The 26,173-nt window shown below is 41.3% G+C and overlaps 1 protein-coding gene across 2 annotated transcripts; it reads right to left on the reverse strand.

The window, feature by feature from the left end:
- Window positions 1–647: 647 nt before the first annotated feature.
- Window positions 648–25,048, reverse strand: brwd1 (bromodomain and WD repeat domain containing 1). Of its 2 annotated transcripts, none has more exons than XM_041940176.1 (44): window positions 24,861–25,048; window positions 24,682–24,740; window positions 24,532–24,561; window positions 24,248–24,307; window positions 23,160–23,310; window positions 22,821–22,919; window positions 21,418–21,578; window positions 21,015–21,236; window positions 20,024–20,124; window positions 19,140–19,210; window positions 18,869–18,969; window positions 18,696–18,736; window positions 18,478–18,579; window positions 16,913–17,066; window positions 16,644–16,778; window positions 16,010–16,138; window positions 15,599–15,747; window positions 15,181–15,257; window positions 13,571–13,804; window positions 13,246–13,429; window positions 12,098–12,188; window positions 11,698–11,808; window positions 11,507–11,577; window positions 10,997–11,222; window positions 10,676–10,792; window positions 10,214–10,321; window positions 9,796–9,920; window positions 9,436–9,518; window positions 8,883–8,994; window positions 8,373–8,434; window positions 8,088–8,243; window positions 7,802–7,922; window positions 7,496–7,621; window positions 7,302–7,368; window positions 7,024–7,074; window positions 6,188–6,313; window positions 5,925–6,077; window positions 5,575–5,735; window positions 5,123–5,292; window positions 4,405–4,530; window positions 4,091–4,282; window positions 3,665–3,994; window positions 3,359–3,514; window positions 648–3,261 (listed from the first exon to the last, which is right to left on the reverse strand). In XM_041940176.1, the coding sequence occupies exons 1-44, from the start codon at window positions 24,895–24,897 to the stop codon at window positions 1,802–1,804; spliced, it is 6,798 nt and encodes a 2,265-aa protein (XP_041796110.1). In that variant the 5' UTR covers window positions 24,898–25,048; the 3' UTR covers window positions 648–1,801. The 2 variants fall into 2 exon arrangements, with proteins under 2 accessions (XP_041796110.1, XP_041796109.1); XM_041940175.1 differs by having other exon boundaries at window positions 11,686–11,808.
- Window positions 25,049–26,173: the final 1,125 nt, after the last annotated feature.

Here is a 26,173-nt window from a genome sequence, read left to right on the forward strand (position 1 = left end):
GTATTATTTCACCTTCCAGGTGATATAACACCTGGAAGGTGAATTAACAAACAAATCAACTAATTTCACCTTCCAGGTTTGTTAAGAAATTGGATTTCTTGACAAATGTGAGATGGGATTTCTCAAGAAATCTATTGTATGGTCCCTCAGAAGACATTTTAATTTGCTCCATGAAACATTGAGATATAGAGTGCCAGAACTGAACACAACATGAATGTCTCTATACACAATTCAATTTGGACATTTAATACTATACTATGTAGGCAAAACAGGATTTTAAAAAGTAGTGAATGTAATTTTAATGATTTGAAGGCAATAATGGGAACTACACTTACTTACTGTAAGCATATTTCCCAAAATGCTGAAGTATTCCTTTGAATCTTGACATAAATGTTTTGGAAGCAGAAATCCAATAATTTTGTCCTAATTTTACAATCTGAACTGGGACTATGACAGAAAAATGTAATTATTTCTCCTAATAACAATGCATATCTATACTTGAATAATCCAAGTTAATTGGGGCTTTTAGTTGGAATAGCACTTCACTTTAACAGACAAACTAGTCACAAGAAAATAGCCTGCAGATCCCCAACAAACTGATTTGTCCTCATAATGCCAACAGATAAGATTAAGTCAAACACAGAATACACCTTGAAATGATGCCTTTATTAATAGGAGGAATAACTCATTCATTGCACTCCACAACCACATTGCGTTAATAGTTTTCCTGTGAAATCTGTTATTAAAGGTGTAGTATGAAAAACATTAAGCAAAATGTCATAAAGCGACTGTATTTAGAAACCTCCCCATAAACAAAACTAAACCATGTGACTGGCAAAACGTTTTAAGTCAACTCTGAAAAAGAATTTAATACTGAAAGTACGTAACACAGAACAACAATAAAAGGTCTTCCCAATATGAGAAATCACAGTATTTTGCAATAAGTACTTTTGGTTACTTGTACTTAGCAAAAAGGTACCAATTTGTGACATATGGCAAGACAATGCAGTTTAAAAAAAAAGAAGAAGAAAGAAAGAAAAATAAAAAAAGCTCAACTTTAAATAAACACTTTGCTACTGACTGATCGTAAAACCTTTCAGACATAGTCATTCTCGATCACATATTTACATCTATTCACTAGAGTACAACACAAAACTAATTTCAGAAAATGAAATGGTATGGGGGAAAGAATTCATATTCGTCCATTTGGCTCATATCAACTCAAAATACAGTCAAGCATTAAGTGTGTGGATTTGCAAAGGAGTGCTGTAGTCAAAAGTCTGAACATGGATTCGTTTTGTCCCAGTGAGTGTGCTTGGACATCTGCCGACCTGGAATTGTTTCTTGTCCTTACCTTAGCTCAAAAAACAACTGCATGTCTGAGACTACAGTAAACTTTGTTGACCCCTGAGTTTCTAATGCAAAACTAGTGTATGAAATACCTCATTACAGTGTATCTTAGTGCAAGCCAGCAATATGCTTGATTAAACAGAGGTATATTAGATAGCACCCAAGCTGACAAGATTCCCCAGAATGGTTACTCTGCTGGCCAAATCACAACAAGCAGTATGGGAGGCGGCGTTTTGCTCTGTATCCTTGTGAAAAACCAGCAGTTCAAATGCTTGAATTTGTATTACATCTATAAACACGTTTTTTCATAGAAAATATAAATATCCCTGAATGAAACAGATTCACAGCATTTTCTCTCGAGGACTCCAGTGCTACTACCATAACGTGGCCATCAAGTGTCTTTAAGGTCTCCAGTTAACGTCTCCGTCTGTAGTTCCAGCCGCTACCTGCTTTATTCGCTGTCGTGATAGGTCACCGTACGCTTCCCCCGGTTGCGGGTGTTGACGCGTGTCTTTCGCTGTGGTTTGCTGTACGACTCATCACTGTCCTCCTCCTCTGAGGCCGACGGTCGCCGGCGCTGCCTCAGCTGGCGGCTGGCGGTCCTTTCGCCAATCCCAGACCGTCTGTGACTTCTCCTCTTTGGACTGCTGTGGGACCCTGAGCTGGCGAACGACTTTTCGGAGGCTGAGGACGACTGCTCGCTTTCTGAGTCGGAGCTGCGGTTGCTGCTGCTGTAGCTTTCCTTCTGTTTGTGTTTTGGCCGCCTCGCGCTCTTCTTCCCCCTCCCTGAACGACCGGCAGCTTCCTCCTCCTCGTCCTCCTCGCTGGAATCTGACTCTGAAGAGGTGGCCTCCTCATTGCTGTTACCATCCTTTCGTTTGGATTCCCGCTTGGGACGCTTTGAGGAGCCTGACCGGCTGTTTTTATTGTTCTTGGACACTGGCTCCTTCTCTCCTCCCTCCTCCGCATCTTCAGAGTCTGAGGTGTAAATACGCTTTCTCTTGGAAGACAGCTGATTCCTGGCTTCGTTGGGAGAGGTTCTGTTCGACTCTCTCTTATTATTCCTGTCTTCCCTGGATGCTGTGACTGTTCTGTTACCGTTTCTCTGTTTTCCCTGGCTCGCAGAAGCAGAGTCTTCCTCAGACAGAGAGTTGTCGCTGATGTATTTCTTTTTTGGTAGGGCTCGGAGGCTCAGCCGTCTATTTGATGTGTTATCTGAATTATCCGACTCTTCGTCTGATGAGCCAGTGGAGCGTTTCCTCCTCGATTTCCTCTTGGGTTTGTATTCCTGCTCAGAACTCTCTGAAGCCGAGGTGTCACCATGAGGCGGTTTAGATTTACCCTTGTTTCTCGTGGGCCTCTTTGACTTGGTTTCGACCTCATCTTCCTCACTGGAGTGATTGCTTTCTATGTCGCGCTCTTCATCTTTTTTCAGTCTTTTCCTGCGTGGGCTGGATCTCTTTGGAGAATGACTGAGGTTGTCTGATTCTGCACCATCCAGTTTGTTAGCTGAGGCAGATTTTTGTTTATCTTGGCTTTTTGATGGTGAAACTTTACTCTTTCTCTTAGAGTTCTTGTGGATGGCTTCTTCCACATTCCTTCCATTTTGGTGTGGGTGTTTCTGAGACCTGTGGTCTTTGTCCTCTTCCTCTGAGCTTACAGGAGGTTTGTGTCTTGTAGTCCAGCGTTCAGTGTCCTCTACCTCCTCCTCCTCCTCCTCCTCCTCACTTGCGATCCTCTTTTTCCTGGCTGCAGTGGTTGCTGTGCTTCTGGAGGGTTTCTGAGACACAGCCTCTTGTTCCTCCTCCTCTTCTGCTTCTCCAGAGCTCTCCTCTGCAGCTTCCTCTTGCTCAGAGTTGCTGTCAGACTTGTGATGTTTCGTACTGTGTCCGTTTACATGGGACAACGTATCTGCAGGAGAAAGGAGACAAAAGAAATCCAGCTGATGAGGGAAACTTTTCATCACAGTGAGTGGCAACTAAAAATGACAACTGAGGGCATTTCTCACCATTTCCCTTGGTCTTAGCAGCTTGTCTTGATGTCCTCCGATTGTTGGATCTCATGTCTCCATTCTGCTGATTCTGGGAGGAGGCTGAAGCATCACTGTCCTTGCCGTCCTCCTCATCCTTTGATTCATCACCTGATTCCTTTGTTTTCCGAGAAGCTAGAAAGAGAAACAGGGGCACAACTGAGCCAAAAATCTATCCTATAAGCTGCCTAAAACTTAAAATGCAAATATGTCAATGTATCTGTATTTTACAAGTGTAAAATCAGGTTTTGATGATAAAAGTACTAAAAAGAAGCATTTGCGCACCCCGCGTCGAAGGCTCTTCCTCAGAATCTGAGCTGCTCTGGATCACTGCGGTGCGTTTGCTGGCTCGGGCTGTGTGGCGGAGGCGGCTGCTGCTCCTTCTTGGCTTCTCCTCCTCTTCCTCCTCCTCATAGTCTTCGTCTGATGCTTCAAGGAGTTTGATCTTATTCACAGCCGCCCTCGCCGTCTTCCTCTTGAGCGACCTGCGCACCGTGACCTCCTCCTCCTCTTCCCTGTCGGAGCCCTGGGATGTGGCTCTGTCGGAGTCGCGGCGGTGGCGTCTCTCCCTGCGAGACGACCTGCTGCCGTGGCCGTTCAGCTCCGCTCTGCCCTCTGAAAAGGAGCCACGCAGAAGGATGTTGAACATGTCGGCTGCTGGGTTTTGTGTAAATTGCTGGGTGTGAGGCTGAAGTCGTCTTTGAGGTTTACCTGTGCGCTTCCTGTCTGCCCCAGCGCTGTTTCTGGTCAGCCGTGTGCTCCTGCTGTTTTTACTCCTGCTCGGGTAGCGACGACCTGAAGACTGGGAGGACATCTCTCCCTCCTCGCCATCTTCGCCTTCACTGTCAAATTCCTCCTCCTCTTCTTCGTCGTCATCTTCCTCCTCACTGTCACTCTCTGCAACTGACAAGAATAACATATTTCCCATTATGACCTTATAATGTTTTTTCCTGATTACACTGTTGAACTTTATGACGAATGACGTTTAAAAACTGCGTTTTCACAGGAAATACTAAACTCCTTACCTTTTTTCCTCTGCTTGGCACCGTTGCTTCTTGTAAGTCTTGCTTTCTGTCTGAGTTGATGGTGCCTTGAGGAACCTGGACGTTTCTCCTCCTCCGACTCACTCAGCTCGCTCTCGCTCTCAGATTCTGAAACAAAAGAAATAATTTACATTACATAATTTTGGCCTTTTATCTACAATTAGCGTATTCAAACTCAAAAAAGGAGCTAGAAATGCAGCCCTCCCACATAAACAGCTAAAAACATGTTAGAGAACTACACCGCGGTTTTCTTTTTTAAAGAAGTGAGACGTGAAATGGAGCATGAGGTGCCGAGGTGCAGTCTGAAAAGGTGTTTTGGCCTGCTGTGAAAAATGTACAAGGTCACGACATCAGTGGGGAGTTCATTCCACCACTGTGGGGACAGAATAGAGGAGACATTAGAGGGCGGACAGAACAGTTGCTGAAGTCAAATATAACACTTGTCTGTTCCTGCCAGCTAAAATATCAGACTTTATTGCACTTAAGGAAACAATTCTCTAGACTGTGTGAAGTAAACTTATTGTCTAAAACACAGGTTTAACTATTTATCGTCACACTTCAACCTAGCTCTAAAACTACTCCCACAATAGTTCTGAGATGAGTCTAGATCATCATCATGAATACACAATGGGATTGCTGTTAGCCAGCCATGGTAGGATTATTGTTAAAGAAGCTATAAGAGGAAAGGTGTCTTTTGTACCAGGCGTTGATGAAGCAGCTTTAGAGTCATCCTCCGAGGAGCTGTGACCTGAGCTGCTGCTTCGACTCCTCCTCCTGGCTCTCTCAGGGACAGACACTTTGGCTGAGGTAGATTTGGTCACTGACGTCGACTCCACTTTTTCCTGAGTTTTTACAGCAGCTCTCTTTTGACTTGAGAGAAGAAGAATTTGATCAGATGTCAACATGGACAGGTAACGTGCCATCATATGCACCTGAAATGTTCTGGCCTGTTCTGACTACCTGCACGAATGACATCAGATTATATTTGGGTGTCGGTTAATGCTATAATACGAAAAAAGACAGCACCAAGCAAGTTTTGTAACAGTACTTTAAGCCAAGTTTGAGTCTATGCCCAGTGATTCACTCAAACACGAATCCTGTTCCTTCCCTTTTTGAGCAGAAGCGCCGGTGAGACGCACGACTCCTACTGACCTTGTTGTAGCAGAGGGCTGATCCTGCTGCTGCATTTTCTTGCGGAACCTCTGGCTGCGGCGGAGCCTATCGCTGCTCTTGATGGCAGTTTTGTACTCGGATATGATTGTTCTGATTTGCTCCTCGAAGAAGGCAGAGAGCCGCAGGGTCATGCTGTAAATCTAGAACGGGGCAGAAAAGGCGAGATAGGTGAGCTAAAACGTAAACCCTGAAATCAAAATATACATTAAAAATTACTTGGTTCAATCTAAGATCTGAACCCGAAGCAGATTTTATATGATAAACTCCAACCATTACATTTCTCTGGTCATGTTCTGCGCTGGGGAGCAGTTCATCTTTAATTACTCTACCTTGGAGCGTTTATTGGGTGTGTAGGCTTTAGCGTTGGCAAATATTAGCCGTGTGTCTTTGCACAGCTCTATAGGGTTTTCATAGCCGTCTTCCCCCAGGGTCCTTTTCACTGAGCCGAAGTCCATTGGCGTATCAATGATGTCATGGTAGTCCTGGAGATGTGCACAAGACATGATTTAGACTCCATCTTTTTCAAAACACTCGAACACACGAGTCAAAACGCAACATGCTGGCGTGCCTTTGGTATCTCAGGTTAACTTACTGGATAGTTCTGAGGATCCACAGGCTGCCTGAACGGTTCTGAGTCCTCACACTCAAATATGTAGTTGAGCAGATTCTTGCACTGTTCCTTCCAGGCGTCTCTGTCAGGCAGCACCTCCACAGAGCGCTGCAAATGTCGAGGAGACAGAGAGGAAATCATCATGACATATGCTGCAACTAAATCATTTTGTCATCCAAGATAAGACAGTACGGATGATGTGACACGGTTTAAACAACCAACGTTTCTTTCATTCAAGAAATACTGCAAAGGTAAAAGGATGCCAAAATACTTGTTCATGCAAGCTAATACTACTACTGACCTACATTATCAACTCTAAGTCATTTTATAATCCTTCGTGGCTTCTTATATCTTCTGTTGCCAGTTTTTCAAATTCAAACTATCACATGAAAAACGCACCAAAATTACAGAATTCCCTACAGAAGGAGTAAGAGATGGCAGCTCCGAACATTTTTGAATGACAACTGAAAACTTATTTATTCAAAATTGCCTTTAACTATCATTCATCATCCTTTTGGTTGTTCACATAAATGTATTTGCAATTTGCTTCCTGTTTTGTTTGTCATTCATTTGATTGCTTGGTTTTATCACACAGTATTTGCACCTGTTTTAATTTGCCTGTTTTTATTACGGTGTCTTTTTATGTTTCGTCACTTTAATCTAATGCACATTGAGCTACAACCCCTGTATGAAAAGGTGCTATATAAACTGTCAATATCGTTATTGTAATTTTTTGTATTGGGTGGTTTTGTTTTTATGTAATGCCAAAATCCTTTGTATTTAACCTTGTATGTTATCTGTTCTTTGTACGTATTTACCTGACGCAGTCTGTGTCCAGCGGACGTTCCTGGTGCTTCTGTATCCTCTTCCTGTAGGTAGAAATCAAATTTAGATGATTCGACAATTGCGAAATCAACTGCGACTAATACTGAAAACAACCGTCCTAACACTCCAAAGAAACAGCTCATGGGCAATTTAGGCTTCCTTGACCTGTTCTCTTCTCTTAATTATTCGCTCTATTATTTGCATACTCTTGCTAGTCAACCTAATACGTAGTAATTAAAAACCAAAGCTGTTTTAATTCAGCCAGACTTACCTCATCATCATCATCCATTTCTTCAACAGCATTGTAAATTTCCATGATATCTGTGCAAGCTGGATTACTGGGAAAGTAGGAAAAATATGATATGTTAGTGTGCAAGACAGTTCAGTTAAGGTGTCTGAAATTTGGGGTATGATTATTCTTTTTTGGAAAAACGCTAGTCTAGACAGACAACGAGCAAAACGTACTTGACAAATTTCTGGAGGACATTTGTGATGATTTTTGCAGAGTGGGCAATCTTGCTCCTTGGCTCATTGAAAGTGCGGGCGTTATGTGCAATATACCTGGCATCCCAAATTAATGCTGAGAGGCGCCTGTGGATCCCCAAACGTGAGTAAATACACACAAACCATACCAAACATCATTTCATTTCAGCAGCTGAAGACATTTCAGGGACAGAGCTGGGCCAACAGTCACGAGTACAAACACTTGCATGCTTTGACCTGCTTTCATTGTCAGGCAGGTGGAAGGAGGAAAGACTGGCGGGGACTAACCTGTAGAATCTGTTCAGGAGTCGCAGTCGGATGGTGCCCAGGTCAGTGGGATAGGCGATCACAGTACAGTAAGTGGGATACTGGATTAAGTCCACAGGACCAGAGAAGGGAGCTGCAATCTCTGTAGCAGAAACACAGGGGGAGGTGGATGAGTAATACTGGAATAGTCAAAGGAACCTATAAATACCCTGATGTGAGTGGATTATGACCAGACATGTGAAAGAGGCAGTGTTTGAGTGAGAGGAAATAAGAGGGAGTTAAAGAAGGTCTGTTTATGCACACGCACCGACGGTGATGAGTTGGTCGATGCCAGCGATGATGCGGTCACACTCCTCGTCCCTGCTTCTTTCCCCCCACTCCCCTGGAAGAGGCTTGTACATCAGCTCGCTCATCTCATCTGCTGTTGCAGGAATACCGCCTCCTTCAGTCTCTGGCTGCTGGGCTGCACAGCAGAGACAGACTTGTTCAATATGCATTCAAATCCCATTTAGCCCACTTTGCGAACAGACCCCCACACACGCTGTCTGTGAGTGGATGTGACTGCAATAACATAGTAGAAAGTCTACATTACCATCATCTGGAATAGGTTCCACGTCCCAAGGACTTAGTTTCTCTGTTTCCCCGTTGTCCCATCTAATGAAAAAAAAAAAAAAAAACAAGTGTTACCAAAGCCAATTATCACAGATGCTTCAGCGAAAAGAGTTTAACTGGTCATAGACATGATGCTGTAATGCCTCTTAACAACCACTAGGGGACAGAAGGACTGGTCCTAATAGACCAGTTGGAAATACTGTAGCCTGTAAAGGTATACCTAGAAATCCTGAAAAATAAAGACCTAATATAAAATACAGTTTTGGGAAAGAAAGTATTAGCTTGCATTTGTATTTACTCATGTCGAGAGGCAAACAACCCAAACGTGTCGTCATAAATTTCACTTTACTCACAGCTGTCAGTGTTAAAGCTTTGCTCCAAATATTAGCAGTCTGTCCTAGAAAATAGCTAATATTTGTTATTGGTGATGGTGCCACAACCACAATGTCTCCCAGTTTACCCTCTTATGACAACATGTGTTGTTCCCCACCTGACTTTGAAGCACTGGAAGAGACTGTCAGGGTATTCTGGCTGGTAGGGCTCCTGACAGACGATGGTCCCAAACCACCAAGCGTCATCTATCACTGAGCGGAACCTGTCGTCTGAACGGGACGAGATGTTAACACATTTATGAGTGGGAGGAAACATCCACAGTATTTATTTATGTCAATGTAAGAGCAATGTAAGAGCAACAATCAGAATCAGGTTTATCGCCAAGTAGGTTTTCACACACAAGGACTTTGCGCTGGTGTTTTGGTGCAGAGTGATAAACATAGCAAGAGAACGAGTAGAGCAAGATGGAAATTTACAATTACACATGTACAAAAATTGTAAAATCTACTGAGAAGTAGCAATGCAGAAATGAAAAAGACCCCTCACAGCTCCACAAGAGCACTAATTAGATTTGACAAAGTTACTATATTCACTACAAGAGCATCTTCTGTGTAAATCTACATTTTTAAATTGATGAAACAAACACATGCAAGATGTTACTTGGCCTCAAAACAATTAAATAGCATCTCTAATAAGGCGTGCAAACTTACTTGGTTGCCAGTTTCTGCGGAGCGCTTCGTCGTAGCTTTGCCTCAACACGAGGAAATCAATCACGTCTGGCATGTCGTGATACCTGTGAGAGAGATCACTTTAATGGGGAAGTAAAATATACTATAAAATGTAGAATTATTTGCATCTCATACAAAAAACAAAACCTACAGGACAAGAAATTCAGCCAGCATGTCCAAGCCAAAAACTGATTTTTAATAATCTAGTTTTTTTAAGCAGGGAGCTTATTAACATAATTGCAACCAAACACCAGCTTCATGTTTGTTTTCTAATGCTAGAAACGCTAAAATACAAAATGTATTTCTTAACAGAGAGCCAGTTAACGAAGCTGAGCTGCTTACTTGACAGAAAACGACCTGTCTGTGATTTTGCCAGTGCCATGGTCAATAAGAGTCAGCTTCAGACAGCAGAGTGTTGGAGGGCAGACTTCATATTTGATCCCAGTGATCTTCACAAACTCTTGGTCCTAGGAAATATACATTTCCATTTACAATTTTTCATTTTGGTTAACACATCTGAAAAATATTTACCAAAAAAACACAACAAAAAGAAAAAGAATGGGTTCAGTTTAGGGGAAAAAATCTATTAGAAAATAGAAAAACAGGACTTTACTTAAACATTTCAACTGATATTGTAGCTCATCTTTATTTTCAGGGTTTTTCATAACATCTGTCAAGACTTTGTGGATTATGTTCAACTGTGTATTTTTCAAACTCTGCTACTGAGAACATTTTATGACCTTATCTGTCTTTGTCTTACCCGCAACTCCATTTTCTTCCAGGGCTGTTTGTCCAAGTTGATGGGGTACAGTTCACTCCGGCTCACGGCCTCCACGTAGGCTTCGTGTCCCTGCCGAAAGTAGATCACCTGACAGACACAGAGAGGCTCAGAGCTTAGAAAGTTACTTTTCTATGTGATCAGAAGCACAAAGATGATTATGATGTTTTGCTAAAAGTATTTTGGCGACATCTACGTCTATCTAAGAACAATCCATACTGTCAATATTTCTAAATAAATTATTCCCCAGTATTTCCAATTTATTATCATGCCTGACATGTTAAAATTGTTGGCAAGAACTCGCATTAATTTTTAATGTTCTTATGTTCTTAAAGATCATAATTTCCTGCTAAAAAGATAAAAACAAAGATCATTCACGAAGTACTAAAGAAATGTCTTCTCATGGTCCTGTAAAGTTCCTCTTCTATCGTCTTATGTACACACCTCATCACCCATTTGGGGAACAAAAGGAGACTTTCTGGGAATGACGTCAGTGATCCATGGTGAGGGTCTGAACTCATTGGAGACTTCTCTGTTGATCGATGGTCTGGCCTTTGGACGCTGACAGGTGCGTTAAAATGTAAAACGTTAAGCGAGTACATGTACACTCATTTTAAAATATGTGTTACAAAATGCTTTATATTTCCTCAATGACAGCATCTAAAGTGGAGTCTGGGCAATAATCGACCAGCTAATGTTCACATCAGGATTAGTATCTCATGAGTGCAGTATGATATACTCTCTGCACTGTGTTCACCAACTCACCCTGGGGGACTTGTTCTTTGCTTTCTTGGCCTTCTCTTTGCTTTTCTTGCTGGGTTTTTCCTCCTCATCACTCTGCTGCTTCTCCTCTTCTTCCTCATTCTCTTCCTCCTCCTCTTCAGAGCTGCTGAGTTTGCGCTGCACTCGTTTGCGTGACGACAACGGGGTGGAGGGCTGCAGGTTGATGCCGGCGTCTGCCGTCCAGTCAGAGTACTCGCTGGACGTGTGACTGTCCAATCAAAAGCAGTCATGATTACAACCTTAAGTTATAAATATGAAAACAGGCAAAACAAAAACTCAATCAAGTAACTTGTTTTAACCTGCTTGGTGTACCAGATGGGTGGGCACTGCCACCAAAGAGCAACAAAGTTTTTACATGAAAGTCAACATTTCTCTGTCTACATCATGATTTTTGTGACTCAGGAAAACCCTTTTATCCGGTACTCTAAACAAGTTCAAACAAATCTCAAGAATGACTCCCGAATAGTGTGCGACCCTTGTAAAACTTCATACCTTGAGCTGTCACTATTCCACTCTTCCTCATCATTGGAGGAATCCAGTTCGCTGCCATCCAATTCATTGTCCTGAACAGATTAAAAACAAAGCCTTGCTTAAAAAACGTGAAAAAAAGACCTCAGGTGCTTGTAAATGACACTTTTAGCAAAGTCACAGTGGAATGGAGAATGTGATACCTCAGTGTGTACCTCTGAGCTTGCCGTCTCCTCTCCCTCTTCACATGATAAGTCCATGAATTCCAGTCCGTCACTGTGGCCGTGTGCTCGCTTCGCAGTGGGAGGCTCATCATCTGAATCATCCTGGAGGGACAGATGGGACCGACTCAACACCAGTGCAAAGATTTGTGCAGAAACAGTTGTTGTTTATAACATGACTACAATGAAACACAAAACCCTATAGAAGACACAGTGAATATACTTTGATACCATCCAACGCAACGCCTTTAATTAATACAGTGTTACATGCAAATTGCAGAGAAGTTGAAGCACTGTACACACTGTTTCAGGACTACTCATAAAACAGGTACAAAAACCTTTTTAAAATCTCCATTTAAGACGTCCTGCATTAACGAAGGAAAAAGAAACCTACTCGACAGCTGCTGTAGATAATGCGCCTCTTCTTTGTACTGTACAGAGCAATCTCCTCATCTCCTTTGGCTGTTCGAATGTCTTCCTGGTCCCTGAAAAATAATTTACATAATGCTTAAAATTTAAGAGGGACAGTTAGAAAATTTAGAGCAAAGAAATGTTGTAAAATCTCATTAGGTGTCCAACCCACATTCTGCTGCTTGATGGGTCTGTTCTTATCATTAAGAAAACCAAGCTACATTCATATTCACTTAAATCCTTTTGATGTGTCAAGTGTTTTTTATAAGAAAGGCTTGTGAAAATAATGTAGTAAAAACTGAAAGATTTTTTTTTACTGACTTTGTGACAATAAAGTCAAAATTAACCTTTTAAATGTGCAATACTAAGAATGTGAAGCAATTTCCATGTATTTGTGGCTTTTGTATTACCTATATGTGAACATATAGCCCAACTATCTTCTCCTACTTGTCTGTGACAGCCTGTGGACTGATTTCTATGTAAAGTACTTTTCCAGGAAAATCCAGCTGTGGTGTTATGCTCCCCTACATCAGCAACAGTGTGCAGCACTCGCTAACGTTATCTTAAATTGAGGCTGCTAATTTCAACAAATGACTGGAACCCACCACAACTCAAAGTCCAACACAAAGTCAAAGCTAACATTACTGCAAAGCAGGTGAAATATGTTTCATTATAGCTGGCTAACGTTAGCCAACATTAGCTGCTTGCTAAAGCGGACAAACTGCTAGCTAGGTAACGTAGTCTTATCCTAGGTAACGTATTCTTACAGCATAGCTCTTATAGCGAGCTGGCTAACCTAAGCTTGCTTGCCAAAATTCTGTCCAAGTGGATATGTTCATTGGATAACTAAAATAATGTTTTAATGAATTTGTAAAATGTCTAATTCAGTTGGATATTAACTAAATATTGATCTGATCTAAAATAGGAATAGGTTTCATTTCCATTTAGGCCATATTAAAATATTACATTATAAAAATAATGAATTGTAGCTCGTGTACACAATGTCGCTTTAGAAACACAATCCAATATAAAGCATCACATAGAGCTCATACATCTCCAGTCACATACACACACCTGTGTCTTCAATTGAGGATGGTAAAGTTAATATTGCCATCTGAGGTCTCTTTGTACCTGCTGCTGCTGGGTGCCAATTCAGGCACCACCACCCTGTGTCTCCAGGCCTGCAGATCTCTCTCTGTGGCCATTTGGCTACGAGGAGCGTTCTGGTGCATCTGCCGGACGCCCTCCACCTGTCCGCTCCGGCGCAGACCCACGTTAGGGGGTGACTGCACGTCTGCTCGATCATTCACAGACACTGCAAAGAGGGAAAAATAACAAAATATTCATGTTCAGCAAACAACTGAATGGTACTTTCAGGAAAGTTAGCATCCAACATCTCACTGGATCAATACGTCAGCTGAAACAATTCAATACAACACAGGTGGTGTATGGATACCTCTACGTGGTGTGCTTGGTGCTGGTGTCATGGTCGGGCCCTGCGCCTCAGCTTGCCCTGCTTGTCCCGCTCCAGGCCCAGGTGCTGCCGATGCCGCCCGAGGCTGGTTTTGCCGGTCCTGTTGTGCCTGGAGATGTCGGATGGCCTCGTCCAGAAGGCTGCTGCGTCTTACTGCAACTGCCTCATGATCTGCAGTCTGCTGGCTGATCACCTGTTCCACCACCTCACCATCACCTGAAAATGTCATCAAACAGGCAGACCAAGAGCATGAGCGGGACGGTAGCTGGTCAGACACTTACAGTGGGCTAGTCAGAAAAAGATCAAGCTTGTCAAGACGTAGCAGGAAAGATGTGGTTCAGATGTTAAGAAGTTTTTCCCTTTCCTTTAGTGTGCTACATAGCTTTGTTTATGTAAAAAATCTGCGAAGTTACAAAGCCCAAAGTCGATGTCAAAGAACGTTACTCTCTCCTATAGAAAACACCGCTCCTGAACAGCCTGAGATGCCTGTTGTTCATCTATGTCACTTTGTAACACAGCACCACCTCCAGCTCAGTGGCCATCCTTTGCATAAGTCACCATCCATCTCACTCACTCAACATAATGAGCAAAGCCAATTTCTCTGTTGCCGGCTGCAAGAACCAACAAGTCTATATCTTCATTCACCATCTAAGGATAGACAAAGTGGATTAACTTTTTTAGATCGAAATCTGACAGAAATGTCCCCAAAACCACTGGAAAACTCTTGAGAGTGCCGTTTTCTTTTGGACTGCTGGGAGGGCCAGTGCAAAGCGACGAACCAACACAAAAGTCTTCATCTTCTTCCACCATCTGAGGATGTCAAAACCCAGTGAATTAAACTAATTTTGGATGGAAAACTGAAAAAGGTGCTAGCATTTTAACTTCACTCTGCCGGACTGCTTTGTCAAAGGGGCAAGTAACCGTACAAGCTCAAGGATGCACTGATACCGGCTGAACTAACTTCAAACTTGAAATCTGTAAGTTTTGCCACGTTTTATGTTGTTTTACTGTTTACTTTGTTGGTTGGCCTGTTTTGCTTGGCATTAGGCCTTTTTAGTACCACTGTGCAACTTTGATCAGCACCCAGCAGCTATCTTGCTCAGACCATACACAGTTGCAAAGCTGTAATGTTAGTGACCCCCTGGGATGTGGGGCCGAGGCTAATACGGATTTGATTCCTATTCGACGTGCCGTGGCAACGTTTAATCTTAGAAGTGGCTATTGTGGTAATATTAATGGGATAAGTGTAGTTAGAAGAACGCAACACTGGCAGAGCTAATGGGAAACATGGAGAGGGGTGCCTGCTCAGGCCTGTGTGAGCATTTGTGTTTTAGCTGCAGCAACGGACAACATGAGAAAAATAATGTTTTTTTTTTTCACATTAAATCATGTTAACCTGTTGCAGAAGACACCCAAAAACCATTTATAGACCTGAAAATGAGCATAGTATGGCCGGTTTTAATCTAGTTGGCTGATAAAACAATAACAGTGAATTTGCGATCTATATGTCAATACGCAGATCTTTCTATCAACTTTACAAAGGGCTAATTATGGTCAAATGAAGGCATTTGAGTGCTTGTTTCGATTCTTACTGGTGGCTACATATCCCAGCTGAGGGACCAGGTGTTCAGCAGCAATGTTCTCCCGCCCTGGGACAAGACGTTGGTACCTGAAAATCAAGTAAAGACATTTTAAAACATTGCACAAGTTCACAAAGGACTGTTACTAGCTTTACATTAAACCAAAACTGACCTTGCTATTAATTATACACAAAAAAAATAGATGCAGATAGATATAGGATAGATAGAAACAGGGACAATGACTGTAAAGTAACAGAAAATTAAATGATTAAAATCAAATAATTTAACTGCATACTCTACTTAGTACTGTTTTTCATAGTGGCCAAGGGCATCCAGAACTTGCAATGGCTCTACAATCAAACATCTGAACCCTCAGTTAATGACTGAAGACCGTATGGCTGCTTTATAACGGAAAGGAAGTTGTGTCTACCTTGGCGGATGGGGGTTTCCATCCACATCTACCAAGAAGGGCGGGGGCATGAGATGGGGTGCTTGCTGCGTCTGTTCATCCAGGACAAAGCCGTTGGTGTCCCGGATCAGCGGTCGGTAGTCTGTGTGGAAGAACACCTGGTCTGGAAGCTGTGTGGAGACCAGGAGGAAGAAGCAATTCAAGTTTAAGTGATGGCTTCAAGTTGCTGCTTTTGTTATATTCATGTGATGTGAGATTATTCAGACTTGTTTTCATACTATACAGTGTCAAGTGTTAAAATTCAAGAAATGTAATATTTTTTCTGAAACTGCAAAATGCAATACATGAACGACATCACTGCGGTTTTCAGTCAGCAACAATGATGAATTGTTTGTGGAAAGATTTAAATGTGCATGTGAGATTTATCCTTGCCTTCTCGTACGGCTTGGAACTGCCGAAGCCAAAGATGAGCAGATGGCCATGGGAGTCTGTGCAGGCGAAACGCTGGCCATCCGGGGTGAATTTGCAGTCGAAAACGGCTCCATGACCCTGGCCCTCAATCTGGATGAGAAACACAAAATCACCCAAGGTACAACTCATCAGCGATGGAGATAAACTCGGCACAAAGATGGGGTTTTTAACAATATTTCAATACTTGTTCACCATGTGTGTCCTTGCATGATTTTCCTTTCCTGCAGGACCTCAAAGTAGATTTTCTTTTTCAGTATTATCACATTCTCTTTCCTCTATTTTGTGCAGAAAAGAACAAAAACTACATAATAATTGGGCAGTCAGACTAGTAGCCAAGCACACAAAGAGGTGTAAGGTGAAAAAAAAATTCCTAAAAACTGAGAAGGCACATTGCCTGATGTGGTGCCTAAGGTAAACTGATGTTTGAGTCATACAGACAAATACAAGCCTGTTTTTATACCGTGTTGCTTACTGTTTTGTTTGTCATGTCTATCATGGCGTGTCTCTCAATGAGCATCAGTTGTTAATGTTGCAGAACTGCTGCGTTTACCATCATGTCAGTGCCATGTTCTGATAGTGCTGAGTGTCAGTGTACCATGTTGAAGTAGTGCTGCGTGTTGGTTCCTTGCAACAGATCCCATATGAAGACATTCCCATCGTGGCCGGCAGACAGGATGATCCTGGGGTCAAAAGGGTGCGGCTCCAGGACAAACACCTCAGCCTCATGGCCCTGAGAAGCATGTTCGGGTTAGTCTCTGTGTTTAAAATTTGTTAGCTGGTGGAGGTTCAATAAGGTGGGTGTGATATCCACTATAGTCTATTTTTAACTAAGAGAGAGAGAGAAAAAACCCTGTGCACAATTACTTTGAGGATATGTAGCAGCTGCCCTGTGTAGGAGTTCCACACTTTGAGGAGATGGTTGTTAACAGCCGTGATGACTGTATTATCATGGCGATCCCATGCTACCATGGTGACTTTGGGTTTGAAGTAGCTTTCCTCTTCACTCATTGGTTCAGCACTGAGAGGAGAAAAAAAAAAAAAAAAAAAAGAGAGTATTTAGAAAATACACACACTACGATGTTGCACCTCTCAAAATATGATGTGTAATAATGATACAGTTGATTAACTTTCTAGCATTTCTGGAAATAAAGCCCACATTTTCCCTTTGTTTCCTGTCGCAATATGCATGCTGCTACCAGTTCCCCCTACATCAGATAGATAAACAAGTTAGTAGCTTCACTTACACTCCAAACAAAACAGCAGCACTCATCCCAATTTGTTCCACCAGATTCACCACAAAATCTAACTCTCTAATATTGATCAGACTGGATGTATTTGGTGTGATTTAAGTGTAACTTCTCAGCTATATGAACAAAAAGCTAAACGTATGTGATGCCAACTTAACACACACTACTAAATTTACAATGTACTGAAAATGGTGAGATAGCGTCGCTATGAAAAATCTTAATGACTTTGTTCATTAAGCGTTAGTTATGAAAGGCAGTATATGACACACATTCTACATGAATGACAGTGAAATAAGACCTCGATGTTTGGTGTCATTCAGTCAGTTTGACACTGAACAAAACTATCCAGAGGATTGTTTTGCTACAATACAGAGAACACAAAATCAGCCCCCATGTAATTTTGTCCATCACGCATGGCTGATGATAAAGAGGGAATAAAAATTTAGGTCAACTTGCACATTTAAGCAGCAAAAGGAAGAAATGTTTGACCATTTCCTTTTGTTACCTTTGGTATCATCCACCTCAGATTAAATATACTGTGGCTAGTTACATGGTACATTTTAGCAGGGAGATCACACTGCCATTATTATTAACCTGCAACTAAGCAGCAAGGTCAGTGGAGGTTTGCAAATGAACAAATGTCATTTTTATATCATTTATTTGTTTTATTATTAGAAATCTAAGTGAATTCTAAATGAGTGATTAATGCATATGTAAAATCCAGACCAAAATTAACACAGAAATATATTTTAACAATATCTTTGACATCAGCAGGAAAAAATCTATATCATAATGATTGTAATAAAGGTCTTCATAATCTGTTAGTACAGCCCTCTCACCTGCCTATAAAGCAGTTCTTAAGACAATCTGACAACTGAACAAACAAAACATTCCTCAGCGTACATCAGTACCTGATTTACTTGTACATGCCCCAACAACTCTGAGACGGCCTAGAGACCAAATGATTGCGATTAATTAAGCAAATCCAAAGATTCTTTTTACAGCAAATGAGAATCTTGTTCTTGAAATATCCTGTTGCTTAAACAGTGCAAATCCTTGTTTCACCATTTCTTCTTGAGAAAGACATCAATGCCGAGGACACTTAAAAGGAATCTACACACAGGAAAGACTTCATTCATCGCCACATCCACGCTGGCGGAACAACAACAAAGTGCCCCTTACCCTGGGAGCGTGGCAGACATGTTGAGCAAGATGCATCTCCACTGCTGCCGCTGATGGAGCTTCCAGATCCGTGCTGTTCCATCCCGACTTCCACTCACGAACCTGAGACAGGACAGCAACACACAACTTGCACCAAGACTGTACACACGGTCACATTTTACTCAGTTTAGCTACTATGAGAAATCAATGGGGACTAAATATAATTATCTTTATCATACCTTTCACCTGAGTGGCAAAACTGGATGCTGTCAACTTTGTCCTGGATGGAGAGCAGAAATATGAAGAGTGATCATTATGCCTCTGCGTAAAGTTGAAAATGTATGTCAATATGTTCTCTGTGTACATGCAACCTGCCACACATCAAAGTTTAGTTTTTGAGAGGGGTCCTCACCGTGTGCTCATGGAGCTCTGATATCTTTTCTGGACTCCCGCTTCCCATGTAATATATTCTGATGACATCATCAGTACTTCCTGTTGCTAAGAACATCCCACCTGGAGAAGAAAAAGCAGTTTAACCACAAAATTCAGCAAAGCTAACTTTTATAATAACTTTTTTAATAATTCTGAGGACTTTACAACACATGAGGTTGGATGGGTTCGTTCAGTTCATGCAACACAAACAGCAACAACATTGCATGAATCAACCTAAAATGAGTAATTACCTGGACTGAATGAGGAGCACACAGTCTGGACTCCCGGCCTTGGACGCTCTGTAAATTTGTGTGGCCGATCACTTGAAGGACAGTAGAGAAAATGTTACATTCTTTTATACAAAACAGGACAAGTGGATAAAATTTACTGACACACAAAAGTACCTAGTAAAAACAGGGTTTTTTTAAACCCACAATACTTGAATGTAAGGGTTCTTTGAAAGATTCAAAGAAAAAACTGTCAATTCATATAGCCTAACTGGCATTTCAACTTCAGCATGACAGGTATGATTACAGTCAGGTCAGATGTTGATTTAACATTCCTGTGTCAGATAGGGCTCATCCACACCCTTTGAGGACAGCAGAGATCACTCAACAACCATTTTGTTCAAGTGCAAGCCTCTCTTCATATACATATAGTTGTTTTATACTTTTACCTGATTGCTTGATATACGACTTGATATTTGCAAGTTCAGTTTATCAAGGTAAAACAGGCTCTTTGAATGCAGCTATACTCAGAGACTGTATTGTTGGAACAGACGAAATACTGACAACCCGGTTTGGTTGGTCTTCCAACATTTGCTGTAGGCCTATTGCTGATTTCCATAAGAAGGGCTTCCGCTTCCAACACCCATTTATGCAACAGACTATAGTTTAGCATGTTTAACTGTTTGCAAATAGTCTTGTCAGTTCTACTGATACACACTTCAAATATCAGCAGTGCGAACATTCCTTTCAAACCATTACACACACAGTTCTTCAAAGTATATTTACTTAGAATGTGCCAAATGAAACACATTTAATATTTTTTATCAGTGGAATATTTTATTTAAACTACTTCAAGTGAATGTCAACATTTCAAACACATTTAGAGCATCATTTAAAGCAGCACTCACCTAAAGTTGATGTTGTTGACATCCCACTGCCAGAAGCAGACAGTAGCATCAGTTCCAGTGGACAGCATGTAACGTTTTGAGCCCTTGGCAAACGGTGAGAACTGAAAATACAAATATTAAATATTAACATTCTCTCTTATGGTACCCGTCAGGCAACAATCCTGATGTTCAGGCAGAAGTTCAATTTCAATTTCTGGTGTACACTAAAAGTCGACCATTTCAAGTGATGGCATGAACACCATAACAATGACTGATTGGTACGCTGGACCAGAACACATTTTATGGTCTTCAAGGCAGTGGTCCATATTTGGTTTGACAATACAGAAATAGAAAGCAAACGAGCATTGACGACCATGTTAATAGTAAGCAAGTTTCCATTCACGCAGCATCATGTGCATAGTGCTAAAATATTTTTACACTTAGCAGAGGCAAGTTGTCATAGTGATAAAGAAAAGATGCAATGAAGGCTGATGGAAGCAGATTTTTAGAACAAAAAAAAAAAAACTATGCCAAAGCTGCTACCACCTCTTCTCGTTGCATTTCAGTGCCAATGCAGCTAAAACAGACTGTCGCCCAAAGCTTTCAAGCCTTTGTGCTATTGCAAAAGGACGGCACAATACATAGAAGTAATTAAAGTGACAAATTCCATCACAAGTGGAAAGTAGACAGAGATGAACAATGTACCAGAGTCATGTGTGCTCTCAATTATGCAATCTTTTCAGTCCTTTTAAACAGCACAATTTTCACACAAAAACATAACTTGTAAGATTTACATCCTCAAGATAGTTAAGTAATGAAAAAGAGGTGCAGTACAATAAAGATATCTCACACTGGAATTATGAGAGCTGCGTGGCTGGAAATAGTCAAGATAAAAAGGTATTTATGAATATTATCTACAATTGCTTGATTTTTGCTACAATTTAGCATGTCCAGAGTAAGGGGGTAACAGGTATCTCATGGCAATAGATTATCACAACATGGATCCCGTTACCTGTAGGGAGGTAATGGATCCACTGTGCCCCTGCAGCACAGCCACAGGAGCACAGGTACGAAGGCACCATACACGAATGGTCTTGTCACAGCTTCCCGCAGCAATTAGTGTGTTCTCATAATTAACCGCCAAGTCTGTGATTTCTGCAGAGTGTCCTCGCAATGTCGAATGAAGCCTTCCATCAAACGAAGACCAAATCTTCACCAAACAATCATCCGAGCCCTGACAAAGAAAAATAACAACTTCTGCTTTAGTATTCATTACCAGACAAGTCTGGGGCATATGACATAACATTAGCAACCTGGATCTAATCATAACAATAATAAGTATGTCAGGTCACAGCCAGCTAAGTGTTGATGAGTGTGCTGAATCAAAAATTCTGTGCTGAAAAGTTCCATCTTACTGTGAAGATCCTGAGACCAGTGCGATCAAATGCAATACAGTACACTGCAGACAGATGCCCCAGGATCCGCCTATGCAGCCGCATGCGCTCATAGTTGCTGACGGGGTTGATGGAGCTGAAGCGTTGTGCTCCCGTCAGCTCTCTCCCTCGAAGGACCTTCACTGTTGAAGATAAGATGCCAATCATCAGAAGAGAGTGATGTAATTACAGGGTTGCAACCACACTGGAATCAACACAAATGCAGTGGGCAGGAGATATATTTACTCTAACGTGGGCAGGAATGAAGGGCATTATCACGGGATGAGCGTAAATACAGTAAAACACAGTCATATTGTCCTTCTTGGGCTTACCCTAGTACAGCAAAGCACAAAATGAAGTTAGCTTTTCGCTTAGCTTGTCCCTCTCACGTACTTGCTTTAACTCTCTTTTTATAATCATGTAACACAGCAAGTCAACAGCATGAAATGAAAACGCAACCCCCAATTCAAATGGGATCTGTAAACAATAACAGTATCACAGCCGCTCTCAAGTCTGATGCATGTGATTTGTATCTGTTGCTATGGGAAATGGCAAAATATCCAACAAACAAGAACACCATCCATAAGGTTTTTATTTACTGCCCCAAAATTAAGTTGTTGTTAGCATTTAATGAGGCCTATTTGTAGTGCATGTCTTCTGAAAAGGTGGCTGTCTAAACAGCTGAGTAACTTCAATAGCATTTCTTCAAATAAACAAACATAAAAAAAAATCTAAAAGGCCTACATGTGTATCATTTTCCCTGAGGAAAGACATGTTTTAAATAGAAGACATTGTTGCAAACAGGCATAACAAGAATACAAGAATGTTGCAGTGTGCGGGAGATAAAGGCTTCAACTCTAGGCACAGGAATCATCAAAATCCTCAAGAATCGCATTGGATGTATTGAAAAAAAATTCTAAGAATTCTGTGCAAAGCTCTAGATGAAATGATGACTTGTGATCAACATAATTGTCATGTTAATAACAATTAATGCTGCAGTGTGACAGACTGCATCAAGGCAACCAATCTGGCTAAGTCATGGAAGTGCACCAAAGTTATATTTGTCAAAAACAGCCTGAAAAATTACTCTTACTAAAAATTTCAGTCAGGGTAAAGAGGAATAAACAGTGAATTACACAGTGTGCAAATCAGGATCAAATGAGGATTTGAATTTTTCAGACTTTTCAGTGTGCACATTTTACAACCATTCAATGACTTGTCAGCACACACATTCAGTAACATCCATGGCAAATGAAGAGAGGCATTTGAAAACACTGCCGAGCAATACCATGTCAAGAGCATGCAGCAATTCTAGGCACATCCATTTGTCCACCACATTTTTTAAAAACACACAACAGAGGAATATTAAATGAGGCCAGACCTACCTAGGTGTGGAGGTTTTTTGCAGTTCAAAGGCCTCTCTGGTGGTCTGCCCCGGTGAAGGGCTGCATATGATGAAGCTTCAAACCGCACACTGTCGCAGTCTGAAAACCAGAACAAAAAAGTTCATGGAACGATTCATACTAGCCCTATGTGGTGAAACGACAGTATCAGTTCTGGAGACTGCACAAACCAAGAAACTATTCAACCTTTCTATCACGCAAAACTCAACATTTATCAGTGTAAGGGCCAGTATAATTTTCCCAACAAAGTGTAGAGAAAAAAAGCTCATTACACATTTCCGGCCCCCGGATATACTTTGAGGCACCTTGACAATTGTTTACCTTTTGCGGTCCTAAGCATTGACTGCTTTCCAGACCCCAGGAGAGAGTGTACACCTGGGACACATGATGGCACCTCTTTGTCAAGAATTGGTCCAATCTGCTTACATATCCGTAGCAAATGGTCTGGTGCAATATGTCTGTTGGCTGCAACCTGTCAAAGCAAACAAAGACAGAGTAGTGACGTGACACTGAATACAGATCACTGTCAAAGCGAGTGGTACAGTCAACAACAATTTTAATAATCGATTGAGACTAAACAGCCTTCTCAAGTATACAGATTTGCTGCTTTTCTTGTTTCATATTATTGTACATTGAATATGTTTGGGTTTTAGACTGTTGGACAAACAGAATAGGCGATCTTAAGATGTCAACCAAGAACCTGTGATCATATTTGGCCCTTTTCTGATATTTTCATACACTAAACAATGAATCATAAAATAATCAACAGATAAGGTAATGAAAGTAGTTTTTTAGTTGCCATAATAGACATTTTATATAATTTATATACTCTGATGTTTTATAAGATTGTTCTATACTTCATGCATCATTATAAACGTTTTAAAGACTGTTCTAGGAGCTGCAGTTTGCCTCAACAGTTTTGTCAGAATAAATGTCTGACAGGTTTTTGGTGGTCTCATGTGCTTCTCGACTCCTATTCCAGAAGGCGTGACTTCTTATGCAAAACTATTCCTTTTTATGGACCAATCACAGCGCAGGTCACATGCAAAATAACGCAGAGACAGCGCATTCTGGTATCTGATTGGCCAGCGGAGCCGTCTCGACGTAGCAAGAAGCCGAACTACCCACCCTATCTGCAGTACAACAGTCGGAGCTAAATAATATTAAACCCTCTGTCCAAATACAGTTTTCTGAGCGACCATAGCTCAATTCACTCTGAAAAGTTAAATTGGTGGGCACGAGTCGGGACCTTGTCAATCATTACAACTCAAGGAAACCCGACGTAGTACGGCAGGAAAAAGAACAAAGACCGTAAACAAGCACAGAGCGTGGACACGGAGTCCCCCTGTCACAAGACAATAACAACCGCCGACAATGAAATTAACTACAGATATCAAGTCCAATCTTACCACATCTTCATATGTTCTCGGGTGCTCGTTTCCCAGCCAGTCCAATCTCCCGGGTAAGAGCTGTCGAAAACAGTTAGGAAAAGCGGAGTCAGCGCAGAAACACCAGTCCGTTACCACACATTAAGCCAGTGTAAAAAAACGGGTGATGTCAAACGAGTGAGACGTGCGGAGGTAACGTTACTAAAAAGTCGACTGAGTGAGACAAGTTTTATGCCCAGACTCAGTCAACACCAACCGATAGCAGCTAGCAGTTAACAAGCAGCAGAGGCAGCGGGGATACACACCTGATATTCCTCTAGTTCGCTCGCCAGGACCTGCAGTGGATTAAAAAGCGGCGATTCAGATTAGATTGTCTCGATTAACTCTATTATCAACTAGCTAGTCAACTATTTTGAAATACAACAGACCGTGCCAGTCAAGGCACGCCAGCTCACCTCAGCCGCTCTCCGACATGGACCCGTTGTTAGAAAACGAGAAATCAAGTAATAGAGCTCTGAAATTGAACAGTGAGGACATTAACCGTGAGAAAAGCAGTTGTGATATCAATTAGCACGAGCGATATCGCTGTAAATTAACAGTTAGGCTATCAACTAGGTTTACTTCTGCAGCTTACCCGACTCAAGGAGCGAAATGTTCCGATTTTTGGCCATTGAATCGGCCGTGATTTGGAGAGGTGAAACAAATTTTAGGCTAACTTTATGACTACAGAGAATAGGATATATTTATTTAATTTCGGTTACACAGCTCTGACCCCCTCCACGGTTGCTCCCGCTTTCTATTCAGCCTGTTAGCAGTCGCCATTGGAAGGATGAGGCCTTAGCGATACGACTTACTTCCGCCACAGCGGAGTAACACAGGAAAAAGGGGGTGGGGAGGAGCACTTTAGACAAAAGACAAAAGTGAACGTTAGCCTGTTACAGAAACATTTGAATTGTTTGAGTGAAACGCCAGGCATTGATACGATTCAAACCCTACGTGTAATCAATTAATAAGCAAACGTGTATTTATTTAAATAAGGCAGACCGCAGTAAATCAAACGTCCGCCCCTTTTTACAGACCAAGGTCGTGAGTTCTGCACATGACGTCATATAGTAGTTGCCAATTTGCTTTATCAATTTCTTGACTGATAAATTTGATAAATCGATTAAATTAATCGAGAAATCAATTTCAAACCGATCTTTTATTGGGGAAAATTTACTATAATCTACAATATCTTGGAACTCTGAATACTTATTGGATAGGTTATCCGAAATTAGTACAAAAGCAGTTCACTTAAAGTGTCAAAAGTAAAAGTACTTATTTTGCAGAATGGCTTATTTCACAGTGCCATATTATTATAGGATATTATATTATTCAGTTTTTATCTCTGACAAATACATGTAAGAGCACTGATGTTATAGTTAATCAATAAGACAACAATCCATTCATATGCAAAAAGTAACTACTGTTGTAACTATAGGTGTCAATGAATGTAGTGGAGTAAAAAATACAATATTTTCCTCTGAAAAGTGAAGTAGAGGTATTAAGTAGCATAAAATAGAAATACTCAAGTAAAGCACAAATATGTCAAAATTGTGCAGTACTTGAGTAAATGTCATTACATTCCACCCCTGCCAAGCTCTGAGGTGAACCAAGCAAAGTGGGCAATTCCCCATGGCCCCAAGGGCCCTACGTTCAGTGTGTGTCAGTTGCTTTTTCAGAATTCGATTATTTGCATATTTGTTTGGTAATTTGCACCACTAAAGGACAATATCCACTAATTTCTGCATTATTGCATAATCTTGTGGCCCTGTCTTGTAGAGGGGCCTTGCGTAAAAATCTGATTCATATGATCATTTTAGTTCAAACTGTGCTCACATGGTAGAACTCACATGGTGCTATTTTCTAAATAAACTTATGTTTCATCTAATTACCACAAACTGAAAA

The sequence above is a fragment of the Chelmon rostratus genome, chromosome 7 (assembly GCF_017976325.1).
Source record: "Chelmon rostratus isolate fCheRos1 chromosome 7, fCheRos1.pri, whole genome shotgun sequence".
NCBI lineage: Eukaryota > Metazoa > Chordata > Actinopteri > Chaetodontiformes > Chaetodontidae > Chelmon > Chelmon rostratus.